At 42.0% G+C, this 18643-nt stretch overlaps 1 protein-coding gene across 1 annotated transcript in view; it reads right to left on the reverse strand.

Annotated features, from left to right (window-relative positions):
* Positions 1-1153: 1153 nt before the first annotated feature.
* Positions 1154-18643, reverse strand: part of PRKCA (protein kinase C alpha) — a 159988-nt gene continuing 142498 nt past the window's right edge. Inside the window, exons 14-18 of the mRNA XM_055795016.1 lie at positions 18304-18442; positions 12112-12192; positions 10562-10669; positions 7995-8135; positions 1154-3987 (exon numbers count right to left, since the gene is read on the reverse strand). Of these exons, the coding sequence (XP_055650991.1) occupies positions 3823-3987; positions 7995-8135; positions 10562-10669; positions 12112-12192; positions 18304-18442 (634 nt within the window). The 3' untranslated portion in view covers positions 1154-3822. The remainder of the gene's footprint in view (positions 3988-7994; positions 8136-10561; positions 10670-12111; positions 12193-18303; positions 18443-18643) is intronic.

Raw genomic sequence — 18643 nt, forward strand, 5'->3', positions numbered from 1 at the left:
CTGCTGGAGTGACTCGAAGGTGGATAAAAACAGCCAGATGCCCGAGTAACAAAAAAAATGTGCCTAGAAGCCAGCAAAGTCCCATTTCACCCCTGAAAACAGCTTGGAAGTTTTGTGTGGCAGATCTGTGCCCCTCCTGGCAGGAACGGGGTTGCTCCGGAGCCCCTCGGGACTGGAGCGCACGTGGGATGGAAACGGCTCCTCCAACTCCCACCCCAGCTTCAGCGTATTGTGATTTGCAATTTGACTTTTAGAAATCTTTGTGATAACGTGGGCGTTCAGGTTAGAGTTGCTGTTGAACACAAATGAAAGAAAAGCAGTTCTAATGCCTTTCCCTCTGTTGATACATGTTCTCTAGAAAACAAAATTTGTGAAAAATATTATATAGATAACATCTGTATTTCAAAATCTATGAAAATGCTTGCTGGTTACTCAAGTTTTTACTCTCCATTAGAAATTTCAATTTATATTGATAATAATAATATAGTTTTAATTATATTGGATAATAAGCAAGCCACTCGGAGTTCTCGTTAAAGGGCTGGTCCAAGCGTGAGTGCTCACACGCGAGTGCATTGGGCAGAGCAGCGAGGGGTCACCCAAACATTTAATCCCTGCTCAACATGACCGCCTTGTTCCTTTTTGTAGGTGTTCCAGACACCTACCGAAGGTGACACGAGCTGTCGCAAGCTCAGGGACTTGAGGTAACCAGGTTCAAGAGGAACTTCTGCGTCTACAGCAGAAAAACTGGGGGACAAAAGGCAGTGCCCAAGCAACGGGTGACGAGAAGCAGACAGAAAACGAGCAGCTCTCTGAAGGTGTTGGACCAGCTCTTTAACACCGCGTTCTGGTGTGAACAGCCCTGACCGTCACAGCTGCGCCAGCAACGGGACCTCCCGGTACAATTCACATTTTACCAAGGAAACCAGAAATGCTGGGGAGCATCAACCCACGGGACCCTCCTGCCTGTTTCTGGCTCGGCTCAGCCCTGCCCCCGTACCGCTTCTCTTCCTTCCCAAACCTGTGCGCTTGTATTTCTCCCAGTATTTTCCTTTTTCACAAGCCTCCATTTCGCTTCACATTCTTAAAACACCTGTAACGCTGCTCTCAGCAGACTGACTTACTGGAGAGTCCCTTCAAAATTCAAAATCTGAGCCTCAGTCATCTGTTGAATTTATTATCTTCTACAGCACGATACTCGAGTCTCCTAACCTATGGCAGGCTAATAATATTCAGAAAGACATAAATAGTCATGGTTACTGCACTAGTCCACATGCTCTACAGTGAATACCATAATTTTTGAAGTATATAATATACAAAGAAGAAAATGAACTCCCGGACATGGTTGATAACATATTTGACACAGAACGGTTTCAAAATTTTACTCCTAAAATGTTTTAAAAATTTTGAGTTCTGTTTATTTAGGCAACAATCTGAGTTCTTGTTGGTGGGTCAATGCCCCTCGTTAGTGGGTTAGTGGGTTTCCCCGTGCCTCAGAATTGTTTGGGTCGCCCACGAAAGCCTGCTCACTTCTCCCCGGGGAGATGCTCCTTGCTGGGAGCTGGGGCTGCAAAAGGACCACGACTGGGCAAAAGCCAAACCTTCCGCAGCGCTGCTGGCACTGGCGCGTCCTAGGCACCAAAGGGATGGCTGAGGGCACCGCGGGGCACCCACGGCTGCCGTTCATCACCCAGCCGTGTTTGACTCCCAAACCGTCCCACTCCACCACAGGTCACCCCCGTCAGTCAGACCCATCCACTTGGCTACCAATTTGCAGGACTGGATCTTTCTACCAATCTTTGGCACAGGTTCCATGGTTTATTGTCATAAAAGATGACTAAAAGCAGATTGCCCACCTCCCCCCCCCACCCCCCACCCCCCCCCCAGTTACAGATTCTAGTATAAATGTAAGTCTTTTATGGCAAATATCTTACTTTTTGAATATGTTTACATGCTGGAAAAATTGTAATCAGTCTGCATGCAGCAACAGAGACATCATGCTTCTGCTATCGTCATGCACATCTGACAGACAAAAAGTGCCTATGGCTGCTAACAGTAACAAGGCAGAAGGAAAAAAGAAAAGGAAAAAGCACTGAGTACTATTTTACATGCTGTAACAAAAGCAAAATATGCACAAAAAATATTTACTGATATTTGGATTAATATCTTCTGGTAAGTTGTAAGAGGAAATATCAAAATTTTTTTTTATCTAAGTGATAGGAGAGGAGAAGATTGCATTAATTACAGTGTTCATCATTGCAAATAAAGTCTATTTCCTTCTCTGTAAGTAATAAGCAGACGTGAAATGAAAGCCTAATTGAACCTCGTATAAAACCTGCAGGTAGTAATTATTGTTTAAAAGTATATCTACTTTTAAAAAAAGAGATTATACCCTAAGCCATTAACAATATCCAAAACCTAAAGTAAAAATCAAAACAACAGCAATAAAACATTTAGCTAAATCTAAATGATGTCATTCAGAACAAGAACTTTCACAAATAAAGCACAATTTGTTTTATAAAATTTTTATAATACTCCTTATGCTTGATATGATTATGTTGATAATATAGATCTGCTTATTATTAACCCTTATTATTAAGAGTTATTACTAAACATGCAAAATTCATTGCATGAAGCGTATGTAAAATGTATTAAATTCCATTCTATCAATAAAACAATTTTTAGGTGCTGCTTCTTTCAGGCTTGATTATTCTACAGCCCAAAGTTTTCTGAATTAAACCTGATTATTTTAAGACTAAATCTCACTTGATTTTCGTGAGTTATTCTGGAGAAATCAGGAAGTCACTCGGGGCTGCATTTTTTGTTAATTTAGTATACATAATGCTTTCTTCAGTTTCCTGCCCTATACCGTGGACCATAAATAAACACATGTAAATAACATTTAAAGGATTACAGTTTGTCTGACATTCCAGGTTAACAAATTTCATAGTAAAATACTGGTATTAGAACTGGTTAAGAGTAAACTTGAGAAGCGGTGTAAATTAAATTAACTGAACAAACAATGGCACCCTGGATCACAGAATAATCTCATGGAGATTAAAATTCACAAAAATATTATTAAAATTATTACTATTATTATTACTATTATTATTATTATTATTAAAGACAACATTTCACCCTTGAGTTTATCACATGCTACTCAGCAAAGATCCTAAAGATCTGGCCACTGCTGAAGTGTGTTTAAACTTGGTGCTGATACAGGATCGCCTGACGAAGCCTCAGGGTCTAATTTGATTTCATCCCCCCCCTCCCACCATGTTTCTGCCACATTTGCAAAGCAACTACTTTCCACATTTTTTTTGCAATGCCTCTCCTGCCCGGTGCCGCCGCCGTTCCAGTCTCTTTGCGCTGGTCTCCCTGAAGTCACCCACCGGGAAGGGCAGGGAGCAGCGGTCCCTCGAGGCCGAGTGCTCCATCTCCCAGCATCCACACGGACGGGCCAAACATCTGAGCCGGTTCTGTTTTCAGACCATGTGTCAGACTATTTCTAACCCAGCAGAGCGGAAAAGGGAGCACAAGGACAGTGGGAAGTTAAAAAAATATATAACGTACCAAACCTGGGGAAGTTTAGACAAGTCAGGGGTGACTTCTAGAGGAGTAAGTGGGCACTGGACATTAATTTATCTCCCATTAAGACAACATCGCTGTTGCAAAGCCAAAACCCTGACTAAGTGGCCCTTCCCCATCTTACACTTTCTAACCCTACAGTTTCCAGGCCCAAATGGAATCAACAAGGCAAAAGCCTAAAAATTGTAGGGTTAAAGGACAGTTCCCCACTGCAGGATTTGTTCCTGTTCTGCTTTTTCATGCTACATTTTGTAAAAGGGGGTGTACGAACTGGGGGTTGACGTAAGAGAACCCTTCAAAATCTGTTTGGTCTATGTTAGCAATGACCAGCTGATCCGGAGGTGTTAAGACCGGCTGTCCTCGTGTAAAGAATTTATCGAAGTTTTCGGCACCCTTGCCACACTGCAAGAAAAAAAAAGGAAAAACAGAAAAAAGGCTGAAAAAAGTCAGCAAGACATCAGCAGTTCTAGCTTTTTGCAGATTTTTCAGGACACATGCAAGACTTTCCCTAATTTCTTATGAGTAGTTAAGAAAAAATTTCCTTTTTAGCTATTTTAAGAGAAAATCTCAGGCAAACAGAGGATTTTTAATAGATGAATTCTGAGGAAAAACAGTCAGAAGAGTTTCCATCCATCAGCATAAGGTGATGAGGTAGAGAGGCCTAAGTATTTAGACTTACTGGGACACAGAAGGAAAATTAAAGTATTTTTATGGACATGTACTGGCAAGAGATACTTTAGCTGTCGTCATTTCATTCTTCCCAAAACCTTTACGACGTAAATTAAATTTTCATGTTAAGTCTGTTTCCTTCACAATCTGCAGAAAGCTTAACGTAATTCATTTAGATGATTTGATTCTTCATTGCAGAGCCTATAAACTCTCGTAGATTCATAAATGACAGCGGAGCTTTAGTCCTGGGGACTGCACGAGGGAGCTGGGGCAGGGGGTGCAGCCTGGGAACAGGTCCTCATCACAAAACACGTTATCACAGGTTTCCTTTTTTTTTTTTTTTTTTTTTTTTTACCTAAGAGGAGAGCCACGTGCTCTCACAAAGCCCAGCCGAGGCGGGGGTTATATGTAGCTACACGCTGAACACAACTCATTCAGAATGGAAAACAAAAGAAAGCAGGTTTGCAGAAAGGATAGTTTTGAGTAATGCAGAAAACACTTGAAAGGCAGGGAAGTATGATTAGAGGCAAGTTAAAAAGGTGGAAGGTGGGACCAGAACAAAATTAGCTTGGGCACAAGAAAAAATGCAATCTGAAGAAAACTAGGCATTGAAGATTGTGGAGAGGTCTAAAGGAAACTGGTAAATCTGCTTATCCCCAAACTATCCACTATAACAGATCTTCGAACAACGTGGCTGTATAACAAAGGCGCTGACTGTTTCTTCTCGTTGTCCCTGATCCTGTGCTCTGTCCGTCCCTACAATGCAGCTACACGTGGATTACATCACACTAGTATCTTCAGACTTAGAGGATAACTTGGAAAGGGTGGAATATGGCACGTACGATAGACCAATATTAAACATCGATTTTCCTGAACTAACACAACACGAAGCAAGCTGTGCGTTTATAGGAAAAACCAGCTGAAGAGGGACCCGTTAAGGGAACCCGCGGGTGAGATATTTGGCTGCCTCGAAAACAGCTCAGTCACCGTTTCCAATCTTCTTGCAAAGCACCTGGCACGTCCTGGACTGGGACACACCATCCAATCTGAGCTGCAAAGGACTTTTGCTGCCTTGGGCACACGTTGGTTTATATTTCAGATGAAAAACGCACGCTCAGGTACTGGACCGCACTGGACACTTGCTCAGCCTTGGGAGAACACAAGCAGAGGAACACTGCAACGGGTTAAGGGCTAAGGCAGTCTGCTTTTCCACCTGGGGTTCTGCACTCACCGAATACCGTGGTGCCCGGTGAAGCCAATGCATTTTGGTACAGAATCTTTGGAGAACAAGAATGGATAGAGCTGAACTTTGAAAAGGGGGAAACTCTGCATCATTGGGATGAAAGTCGATGTGTCTCCAAATTAACAGTCAAATTTATTTAGAGGCAGTACAGTCAACTCAGAGCAGCAACAAAAGGGCTATTTATACAGAAAGATCTTACTAAAAAGATGTTCTATAGATATGCATCATCCTTCCACAAAACTATGCTCTTTTTTCTTTTGTTTTTCTTTTTTCCACTCTTCTTTTTCAGCAAATGGAAGATATTCAAATAAGCTGTACATTGAAGCCAAAGTCCCTGACTCCATTAGGTCTCTCGCTATTGTTTGTACTAGTAGAGGTCAAGAAATAACTCATGCAAAATTCTGGTATTTTTTGTGTGCGAATATAATCATTTATCAATAAATTTGCATCTACAGTTATGTATTTATCTTCGCATGAAAGAGCAGAATTGCTATTGTGAGTGTTAATGCAGTATTAAAGCAGAACTGAAAATACAGGACTCCCAGAACTCCTAAACTTACAAATAGGAATAAACCATCCTTCTTGCCAAATAATCAATTTATGCCTATAGACTGTGAAATGTTGGTCTGGAAGGGAACACATTCCTTAAACTGACCAGCTGCTGACCCAAAATCTGCAGCTCCATGTTCAAGTGAGAACCATGCCTGTGTGCAAAAGCAGCAGGATTATTCCTGCAGCACTGCATTTTCTAGGGAAGATGCACCTACAAATGTTTTCTGAAAAAAACCCACTCCAAACAAAGCCTATAAATACATCCATATCTTCAAACAGATTAAAGGTTGTGTGTTTTTTCTTTTTTAGAATCAATACCCATCCCTGGAGGTGTTTAAAAGATGTGTAGATGTGGTGCCTGGGGACACGGCTCAGTAGTGGACTTGGCAGTGCTGGGTTAACGGTTGGACTTGATGATCTTAAAGGTCTTTTCCAACCTAAACGATTCTATGATTCTAATATAAATAGAATCAGAAATCAAAATAAATGAGTTATACTGAGGGTATGTAAATATCAGGCTTGGATTTTAAATTATTTTTGTCTGGGAAAGTTATGCTCCATGTGAATAAAACTTGGTGTATTTTAATAGCAGCCTATATAAACAAAACAGGTCATGATAACCATGGAGATAGAGCACAGCTGCTCTAAACCGGAGCCAGGATCTGCCGTGAAACGTGCTGGGATGGAACCAGACCGTATTTTAGTACCTTCATTTTGGTGTTACTTTTAACTTCAAGGAGAGACTAAGCAATCGGTTTCTGAGCTAATAAAACTCACAGATGTGAAGGCAGATTTGCTTTATGATCAGCTTTAAATTTGCCTCAAGGAGCATGCAATGCAAACCTCCCACAAGATGTGCTTTAACAAGGTGCAGGGCGCCGTCGGCCGGACCGCTCCGGGGTCAGCAGCACCAGGCATGTCTCTTCCTTACTTACACCCTTCCCTGCGTGCAAAATCCGCGCCATATGGACAGGGTATCTTCCCTAGCATCCTTTCAGCCTGCAGCTCTCCTCCCGATGATGCGAAAGAGTCATTTGTATGCAAAAAGAGAGGAATATACACTGCCACTGGATAGTGGCCTCCCTCTGTTCATTCGTCTGTGATACCACGCTAGCGTGCCTGTATTGGTAAATAAATCAGTGTACAGACCAAGGACCCAATACCTGCAGTGCTACAGCCAGCTCACACCTCAGCTGAAACAAGGAAAGTGTTAGAGAAGAAAGATTCAACGTTAGGACATAACAATTTACAGCTGTTCCTGAAAACTTGTATTCTGGTGTGCAAACATCTTTCTTTGCCTGTCAATCAAGCAAAGCACATGCTGAAAGAAATTCTGTATCAACAAATGCGGCTCTTCAAATTCTATGATGCACACGATTCTCACGGTAAGGACATCTTTCAGTTGTTCAGATTTCTGAAATATTCCTACAGATACATGTGTGCAAACCATAACAAACATCAAAAATCAACCAGGGATTATTCTTGCAAACTCAGCAGTTGTCACTCTAGGATGGGGAATACAAGCCCCCTGTGCTGTGTAGCCCACTGTGGAGCAAATATTAATACCAGTAATTCAGATACCTTTAATCATGGATTTTAGATGTTGTTCGGAGGAGACAGTTGGGAACTGCATTTATTACAGGTCTCAAGTGGCCGATGTGATTATGGCAATTTTCCCTGTTCTCAACTTCTCACGCAGTGCATGACCATCCAGTCAGGACTCCAAGCACTGAGCGACTTTTTTTGCAAGGAACAAAGTACACTGAGTTATGCCACAAGGTGCCAAAACATTAGCAGAGTTAGAGACTGCTCTGCCATCATCAAATTGCCTTATTTTAGAAGTGTCCCAGATTTGCAGCACCATCAAGCCAGCATTAATCTCACCCCACAAGCAGGCATGCCTGCCGACACATTTAGCGAGGGAAGTACTTGGCATCGCACTCACCACTTTAGGTTTGAAAGGTGGCTGAATCTCTCTGTTTTCCAGTTTTTCCCAGTCAATTCTCCTGAAGAAAGCGTGCTCCCTGATGTCTCTCTCACCTTCAAGGCCACAGCCAAGGCGTTTTGCGGGATGTTTAGTCATTAGCTATTAGGAAGAGAACAACAAATGGTTAAATTTAACACTGGAATGAAAGCAAGACAGACTTTCCCCAGATTGCAATGCTCTGGCTCCTCTCCTGAAGACGCAAGTTGCTAATAAAATTGCTCTGAAAAGCTAAGATTCATTTTTTGAAGATTAGTTTTCTTGTTTGGTCACTGGAGATGGCATGTCAGCAGCAAAACTAAGGGTTGCACTTGAGAACGTTTTCCCATTCGGCAGAGGTGGCCGCTGGAGGTGGGGGGGCAGGCGAGGCCCAGGGCACGCTGCCATCCTATTCGTTCACAACTCCTGAGTTTTGCCTTTGGTCTTTCAGTTCAGTCTTATAAATCTCCAGAACAGCTTCTGCCCTATCTCAACGATCAATGAAATTTAATAAATTCCAATATACTAAAGCTGTACAAAGTACACACACCCCCCCCCCCCCATTTTTCTGGACTTGTTTAAGACATCTCATTACAGACCCTACAATTTCTTGGCACCCAGCTGAAAATATCTAATCTGTGTTTCCTCCCTTGCATCCTTAATGACATCTTGGTCAATACCATACCCAGTTGCATAGATTAAGCACACTTGGGGATAAAAAACCCACCCCAAACCCACCAGCATCACACACTTGGAAACAGTAACGTGCTCCCTAATTAACAAGTTCCTCAAAATGTTTTCAATTGATATGTACGTAAGGAATTGAGCAATGTAGCCTTTAACCCTCAGTTCCAGTATTGTGGGGACTTTTTAAAGCTCTTTTACAAATGATATATGATTAATGTACTGCTGGGAGTGATACCTCAACGCAGCTTTTTAAAACCTCAGCTGTACCACTTTAGTCTCCCTCCAAATGTTGAGTTGATCAGATTCCAAATTCGAACCTAAAATAAAAGCGGCTCTAAGCAGGCTCTGGGAAGTCAGCTGTGCACCGGGCTAGAACCACATTCTTCAAGCTTGACAGCGGCTTTCTCATTTTTGTTACCTTCTCTAAACCCCTTGCTTTACCAGCAGGTGAGATAAGAAAACGGCAATAATGATTCCAGCAGTTTTAATTCTTTCCAAAGCTACCGCATTTAACAAACCCAACCGACTCTGCATCCATGGGAGACATCAAGCAGCCAACTCCATTGCAAGAGCACGGTGAGCACGTATGTTCACCTTGCCCAATGGATCCCAAGGTCCAGAGGCTCTCTCATACTGACTTCTTAGCTCAGGTGTTTAATTCCTTAGTTTAATAGAAGAATGAACATGTTATTATCACAGAGATGTGACCTTCAACCTAGCGGTGCAGTGCAGTTTTAGCTTTCTGACCTCCCTTTGCATAAGCAGCTAGCAGAAGAGCAGCAAGCAGGAGAGCTGAAAACAGGATAATTAAATCAAGTTCAAACTGTGCTGTTTGAATGTATGTTTCTCACGACAAGGCATCAATCTGCATGTACTTTACAAGAATATATCCTGTTCAGTTGCTGTTGGCCAGCACATCTACACTGGGACAGGCTCCAAAACTAGTGGTCTTTCCTTTTACCTTGTTGTTCTAAATGGCTTTTCTTTTCCTTGCTGATTTTTCCTTAAGGGATTAATATCCAGCTCATGTACAATCCTTCATAAATGGTTGCAAAGGAAAGGAAGAAAGTAAATACCAAATTAACTGACACTAAGTGCAGCGATATTTTATCAGTGTAAGTAAGACATCAAATAACGCTTTATAGACGGCGGTTTGGAAAATCTGCAGACTGACAGTGCTCTAGGGAATCACACGGAGTCGAAGTAAAGTCAAATGAATTCTCTTTTCCTGAGATAATGCCCTGAAGTCAAATCTATTCTTTTCTTAAAAAAAAAAAAAACAAAACCAAAACCAACCCAAAAAAACCAACTTAGACTCTCAGATCAATTTTAGGCCAGACAGGTTACCACAGGGTCAGGATTTCCCCGCGGTTTCCTTGCATTTTCGCTGAAGATTTTCACATAAGCTCATCTTTACCTACATTTAAAAATGATTCTTTTTAACTCTTTTGCTCTGCTGCTGTCATGAAGCATACTGGGCTGAGGATTTGCTGGAGTATCTGGTATCCATCCAAGCTGAGAAATCTCCTCACCCTGCAAAATTGGGACTCTGCTGCCAAGGGCTGAGAGGCAAGGCGGGTAGAGGTATTGCACACCATTACCCTGTTTATAAATCCTGCTTTGGATTTGGCAGCTACTGATTCTGACATTTGTTCTTACCAGAAAACAAGCTGCCCCAGTGGGAAAAGTTGAATACTTACCAGTGACACCAAGGGAGGAGCACTTCGTGACAACACAGCTTAGCACTGCCTGACACAAGTCGCACTTCAAAATACTACAGTGCCACATCAAAGCCAGACAAATGTAGTTATTCACCAGGATTGCCAAAAAGGAACTTAATGATAAAGAAGCATCTATCTCACCCCCTTGCAGATGGAGACAGCTTCTTTGGACAGTGATTTTGGATAGGAAACATTATGCTCCATTATGGACTGGAAAAGTTCATCTTCATCTTCTCCATCAAACGGAGGCTGTTGAAAATAAATCACAGGTAAGTTACTTATTGTTTTGGTTTGGTTTTAAAAATTCTCTGGTTTTTATGAAATGGCATGACAATATTATGGCCACACTGGGTCAGGGAAAGGTGGATCCAGCCCAGCAACCTGCCTGCAGTCACTCATAGATGTCCAAAGGGATCGGTACACAGCAGCAGCCCTTGCCCAGGAACACAGCAGCCTCCCAGGCACCTCAGCCTGGGGATCTTCTGACCCAGAAGTTTAGCGTTTAACAGTCTCAGGTAGAAATCGAGGATAAATGTTCATTTCTGCCCTCAGCATGGCAGCCAGGTTAATGAAATAAATGCAGGATTATCTTTTGATCATCTTTAATCAGCTTTTAAAGCCAGCGTATACCAGACAGACAAAATACTTTCAAGGGTGAAGTCTGGAGACTGTAACTTTCAATTACCGTGTGCTAAGGTATATCCATTCCTCACTTAATTCCAGTTAAACTCCAGTTTGTTTTATAAAACATGGCTGTACGCTCTGCTTCTGTAAAGGGGAGACAATCACAAAAAACGGCTGCATTTTATTTTTAAATGTACGTGATGGAAAAGTGCCTGTGGGTGAGTCCCCAGGACACGGGCACTGTGCAAGGCTCAGCTAATGGTAAATCTCATTTTCGCAAAGGCATTCAGATGCCTAATATTTGCAATGCAGACTGCAAATGTTAACAACTGCAATTGCTACACTTTAAAAACTTTTAAAACGTCACCTGGAATTTAGTAGAGAAACTATTTAAGGCATTTGTTAAAAATGTATCTTTTAAGCTTAGGAAATGTATGCCTTTCAGCCAACGTTCATTGGAAGCCGACTGCAGAATTCTTTTCCAACACAAGACTAATAGAATTCCTTACAGGTGGTAGTTATCTGCCATTTACTGCAGAACAGGGTTGCTTTTCTACTTGAGTGACTTAGAGAGCAGCATCTCATTAGCTGTGCAGAATAAGGGGTCTGTAACGGAGCATATTTCAAGTGGCAAGCCCTGTACTTTACCCCCTAGGACAAACCACACAAAAACTGTATTCTTGTGACTTAACTGCAATGCGGGGCATATACACACTCTTATTATGTTTCCCTCCGGTTTCAAACTACTAAATGGTATTTCTGCCATTTGACATGCATTTTCTGGCTCAAGTGTCTCCCATTCAATTTTGAGATGGCTGTTTATAACATTATTACAGTACAAAGAAGCCATATTCAAAGGCAGTGCTTGATTATGTGGGCGCAATATAAAGACCTTCAAGCCTAAATACATTCTCAGTCGAGTCACTCAAGTGTACAAGGAGATAAGAGCAGTACGAAAGGCCCCACTCTTGTCTTCTAATGGCCTAACCCTTCAGGAAGCCTTGAAACAGAGCGTTGTGTGGCGAGGCGGGAGGAGGTCACAGCGCACACGGGAGGGTGGCTCTTACCTGGCCAGCTAACATCTCATAGAGCAGCACTCCGTACGCCCACCAATCCACAGACTTCCCGTAGGGCTGGTAAGCAATAATCTGTACAATCACGAAAAAAAACAAACAAAAAAACCCACCCCTATGTTAACTGACACCTGGTGACATATTAGATAAATAGCGATATACAGAGATGAACTTATTTCCTTGAAAAAGCCCAGAAAGCCAATCCCGTAATCCTCACTCCAGTTAATCACTGGTTTTAGCGGGAGTTGTGTTGTTTTGCAAATGTTAGTCTAAATCTGCCTGCATCTTTTGGTGCTCTGATATCTTGGGAAATGCGGCTCTTAGGAGACCTTGGGATGCACGTTTGAAGGCAAAGGAGGAGGTACTGCAGCACAGCGTAGGAGACAAGGCAAAAACGTTATCCCTCCATTCCTGTCGAAGCTTGAAATCATGACACTCACTTAACTTACAGACTATCAATAATTAAGCTTTTCATTTCAATATTTATATTTTTGTTCCACTGTAAAAGGAATGAAAATTTAAGAAAAGGGCAAACCGCTGAAAAGCTCGGTTCTGTTTTTCTAAGTTGCATGATGAAGATACTCCATATGAAGCTAGATACCAGTGACACCAAAAAGAAAGGGGTTTCTGCTGCTCATCCCAGTGGAAATGTCAAGTAGTTTGCATCCTCTGGGTTGGCATCTGACTCACATAGAAACACAAATTGAGGGCTGACACAACGGAAGGCTGCAAGTGCCAACAGCACACAGGTCCCCTCGTGCGTCATTTTCTTTAATTGAGGCCTCTTCAGAGATCAGTGTTAATTTATTTAAGAGATGCATTTGGGCATGCTATAGAGGAGTTCTGAAGTGCAGACGTTCTCCTCTCGGATCTCTCGCTAAAGAGCTGGGAAGGGATGTTCTGAGGCGTGAGGGGATGCAGGTGGTCCCAGCCACTGCCCATCTACCTTGGGGACGGCAGCGTCAGAGCCTCCAGCCCCAGCGCCACCGCTCCACTGAACAAGCAGAGAACCGAGGCAGGCATTACTCGAGATGGGCTTGCAATTCTTTTCTTCTCTGCATGTGTTTTTATTCTTTGTGAAACACATTGCTAAGACAAGTACACATCACATATCCTAGATTTTTTAGTTGCCTGAAAGAGAAGTTCAGCAGTTTCTCAGAAAAACTGTGAGTCACCACTCAATAAAGCAGGACAGCCTGGCTACTAAACAAAATTATCGTCTCTGTGTGAATATATGTTCTTCCCTGGGATAACAGCAGCGCATGAATTAAAAATTACTGCAATGTTTCTATGCAACGGATTTCAAAATCAATCCCACTTTGAAATACATTGCCCAACCAGAGGTAATAAGATTCTCAGCTGGAAGGTCCTGCATAAAGGCAATCTTTATGTGTTGCCTTTTAGTAGCAATATGGGCTTTAAAAGACGTATTTGGGACATTCATTTCATATTATAGTAGTTGATGTATTTGGTTACTTCCTCTCTAATTTCTACCAACAGTAAGTTCCCAGAGGGCCACTGGAATTGATGTTGCTTCTTGGAAGACCAAACACTTCCAAAATTTTATCCAGAAAAAATACCGGTGTTTACACACAGAAAATGATAAAACCTCACCATCCTCAACCCTGCCCTGACAATCTCTCCTTGCCTTATAGAAAAAAGTATTTTTTTTAAATCAATAAAAAGGGGTACTTTTCAGCTCACTAATATATAAGGGCAGAACGTTTTGTACAGTAACTGCGCTTCATGTAGGTGATTTTGGTAGGAACAGTTTATTTCAATTAGCAAATGAGAAAACGATGGATCTGTAGCAGTGGGAGAGAAAATGCTGCTGTGTTGTCATGGTTCTCAGCCTGGCAGTCAGGTCTGTCCAGGAGGCCACAGGCTGCTCCTTTTCCTACTGTGAAAGCCTTTGATGGGATTATTGAGGAGAGGAAATCTTTGAAATATGGCGAGGCAATGTCATCAAATGAAAGATGTAACGAAGCACGGACTCAATGACGCTGTTTGTTTATCCAGCAAGAGGTGAGTCAAGATTTGGTTGTTCTCTAAATAGCATTCTCATCAGCAAATGTAATCTGCCGCAATTAAATCTGCCTTTGTGAGAGAATATCAGGCAGAATCATCAAGAGAGACAGAATTAACATGAAAAAAGCTCCTGCATTTAATCTAACATATGGTCAAAGTCACTAAAATTTTTGTCCTATTTGATGCCACATGTCAACATCAGCAGAAGCATCCGATAAACAGGCCAGTGCCCCCTCTGAGCTGGCACACACCTCCCTTGCCCGAAACGGTTACATGATGAAAGAGAGGGACTCGAGAAATAAATACAGACATCAAGACTGGAAAGGTCCCACGGCAGAAAAATCCCACTGAAAATGCAATGAAAACACTTGTTTCCTTGAACCTACCACAAAGTAGGAAAAGGTGGCACTGGTCTGCTGCTGGACACTGGAAGGTTTTTTTCATTTAATCTTAATTAAATGCACCCAATTTGAATCACCAGCTTAATCCTGATAAGGATATGATACAAATGAAACACAAAAAAAGCAATATGTCATGTTCTTTCACCAACTGCATGTCATGTACGGAAACTGGTGGTTATACTCATCATATTGGGAGCTATTCAAGGCATTAATTGGACAATGTAAACGAGAGGAAAGATGGCTCACTTCAAGGAAGGAATTACACGTGGGAGGAAGCAGATGAGTTTTCAATATACAGTCAAACATGCATTGGTACAAAGTCAGCAAGTTCTCAATGCCGTATTTTCAGTAGCTCCCTCCTCCTCCTCATGTATTACCTACAGCTGCTGTGCTCAAAGCCATCCCTGGCTGTCTCACAGCAGCTGCCAAAATAATCCCATCCACACGTACATATTCTGGTACCTTTTAGAACAAAGAGGGCTGTATTCACCGGCCCTCCTGCTTCCCCGCAGTGTGCACAGCAGATCCACAGAGCGGCGAGGGAGCTCATGTGCCTGGAAATGAAGACCTGTACCTCCTCCAGCTACGATCTCTGCTTCCTACTGGCCAGGGAGGAGCGGAAAGTTGCTAGGACCCTTCCCTTCCCCTCAATTCCCCATCATTAATTTAAATGATTGCCTTTTTAATCTCCTTTTGCATTTCAAACGTCTCATTTTACCTATCTATTACTCTATTTTAAGAGCTCTGCATTTTCAGCTCTGCCTTTTCAGGTTCTGTGGATTTGAGAGCTCAGGAAGAACTTCTCTCACCAAGCCAAATTGGCAGAGGAATGTTGATTACTGCTTTTTCCCTTCCTTTCTTCTCCAACCCACCCACCCCCCACCCCACTCCACCTCCCCCCCACCTTTTGCCTTCAAGGAAGGCACAGTTAAGACCAGGACACTGAGATTAATACCAGCAATTTGTAGGAATGTTTAGATCATTGCAGCTGGTAGCCAGTTGGGATGCAAAGATTATATCCCAGGGGCAAGAGAAAGTTTTTCGTGAACGTATCTTATGTCTACTGGAAAAGTTAAAACTCAGTTATTAAAAGAAATAAATATTACTATCACAGGAAACAGTCAAATACACACTTTCCAAACCTTTGTAATACCTATTAGCCTCCATAACCTTGGCCAGCGCAAGGTTGGAACTTAAGGTTTTGAGGCTATTAGATGGAGGAGAAGGGAAATGGAGTTTCTAATTTAAATTCTTCTCAAAATGAACATCGGTGCTCTAGCTGCTGCAAGGGATGCTGATGGTGGGGTTCAGGACCGCACCAGGGGCAGCTGTGCTGGCAGAATCCCTCCCTGCTAATCCTCTTGACATCCATCTCCTCCTGTCTCTCTTGACTGGTCAAGGAAATACAAAGTATTAATTGATTTCACAGCTATTTTAACACTCTGACCATAAATATTTAAGTTCAGCACATCAATAAAAATTCTTTACCGGATAACCACTTCCTGCCTGACAGAAGTGATCAGACCTGGGATTCTACCAGTTTAACCTCTGTGCATTTCTCAGATTGCACAGGATAAGAATATTAATTTCAGTGCATTATACACCTAAGTAAAAACAAATGCTTAAAATAATAAAAAAGCATTATTTTATAGTACACCAAAGTGTGCAGGTCTGCTTTGCTGAATGCAGCACCACATTCCCCTGCTTTTCTGCCTGGAGACCATACGTGTGAAGCCAGTCGAGATGCCCCTGTTCGGTCCTTCCAGCCGTGTTCTCTCTGCCTGTGGGTCGCTCGTGTCGAGGCACCGTGGGCTCCTGCACTACAGTCACGACGTTATTTTCCCAGAAGTGATGAAAAGAGCTCGTTTTCTGTCTGAGCACAGCACACTCGCAGGACTGCTCTACCCTAGGTACCTTCCACAGTTTATTTAGATTTAGCTCATTTATCGCCACCCAGCAGGGAATGGTACTGTGTACATGCATCCTCATTATAATCTATTATAAATTTTAGCCCACGGAAACGTGCTGAAATGCTCTTGCAAGGAAATCATGAACCTAACTTTGAAGTTTACCACAGACACAGTTAGCAATTTGTCAGTCACAATAAAGAGAACATCAGCCAACTAAAATAAATAAATAAATATCTGTTTGTGAGATAATAGAAAGACTAATTTCCTCCCAGTTACTGAATGTTTTGGTAAAAGGTTTATTTCTTTATATGAGATTTCCAAATAAAGTGAAATAAATCATGCCAGCACTGACCCATATTGAGCATTTTGGCACTGAAATCACATTCTTTGGTATTAACTGGCACAAGACTATTGCCACAGAAAGGACACTTTTTAATTTGTAATATTGGCTTCACTTATGTTTTGACAGAAGAAAATGAAATACTGCTCTGGTTGTTCCGATACCCTGCTGCAAGCAACAGCAATTTGTGGAAAAACAAGCTTTCATAATACACAATATTTCAATCTGAAAAGCACGAATTAGGAACTGGGAAAAAAAACCAAACTACTTTTCATTCCAGTTTCACAGAGACGACAAAATTCACCTTAGACACTAATTTACTTGTCCATGTATAAATCTCCCATATTCCAACAAACATTCAATTACAGCCAGAAACGTTCCAGCCAGAGCTGCCTCTTGCCCAGCACTCAGCGAAAAGCAGAGTGAAAAATCTTGGATCAGGATACAGCCTCTTGTACTGAATTTGCAGCCAAACAAATCAAGACTCCTGAAAGCTCAGTATGCACAAATACCAGATTTCAATACTCATATATTTGAATCAACTCCAAATCACCACATGTGCTCTTTTTTAGTGTTTTATACCTAAACTATTGAAATATAAATCATATCCAGACTAAAAATCTTAACTCTAAGCTTGCATTTATCACAGTGCTTTAAAGTAGAACAGTGTTTCTCATGATCAGATTTCCATTTTAGACCCTCTGCAGTTAGATTCATGTTTGTGTGTGATTTTCAGTGGCTCGGACGCAGCATAGGTGTCACCAGGTCACAGCAAAGCCTAGGCAAATTATGGATTTATGATGTCAGCTCCATTCAAGCCCTGATCTTACAGCTTTGTTCAGGCTTTCAATGACTGGAGCTTTCCTGAGATGAAGAACTCCCGACACCTGTGTACCATTTGTAGGACATGGCTTGGAAAAGACTACAATAGTTTTGCAGGGAGGTCAGCGAAAAGCTTCAAGACCTTGTGAGTCCCTTCCCAAAAATCAATGAGGGATCTGTGATTTCCTGAAAATGCCAAACAATCCTTTAAATCTATATATTTTGGCAGCTGTGTGAACCTAGGAAGAAATACATTAATGAAGCTATGTTTGCTCCCAATAAAATGTTTGCTGACCTCATTGACAACCTCAGCAACACCCATGAACTCTCTATGGCTTCACAAATTGAAGCACAAAGTTTAGCATAGTAACATTTCCAGGCTACAAATTTAAAACCATAAGGTGGTGATCCTGCTTTTCAGTCTTTTGCTAGTATGATCGAAATCGGAAGCAGAGATGACTTGAAAAGTTAGGTTTTCTATCAACTAGATATTTTGTCAAATAGTGAAGCCTTACTGATAATACCGTATGGATTCACCAAGTTATTCAAAATACCTGCAGGAGTATAAATGGTACCATCCACCGAGTATCCAGAGTTACAGCCATCCAGATCGGTGGTGTGAAATTTGTGTAGGGACAATTTTCATCTGAGAGACCGAAAGGTTCATGAAACGGTAGGGAGTTACCTCTGGTGCAATGTAGTCTGGAGTGCCACAGAAGGTCCTGGTTGTTACTCCATCTAACATGTGTTCTTTGCACATTCCAAAATCAGCAATTTTAATGTGTCCTTCTGAATCCAACATCACGTTATCTAATTTCAGATCTCTATGAAGAATCACAGTAATTTAATGTTAATGTTTAGGATCAACTAGGGCCAACTTAGCTACTTGTGAGGTTAGGTGAGGAATATCTGCAGCTGGGGGCGGAGGGGACAGGGGTGCACAGGGACAGCAGTCCACAGCCTGCAGGGAGCTGGGCACCTCACTGTGGACACGTAAGAATGACCACAAGTCCTGAAACGGGACA

Source organism: Falco peregrinus, chromosome 2 (genome assembly GCF_023634155.1).
Source record: "Falco peregrinus isolate bFalPer1 chromosome 2, bFalPer1.pri, whole genome shotgun sequence".
NCBI lineage: Eukaryota > Metazoa > Chordata > Aves > Falconiformes > Falconidae > Falco > Falco peregrinus.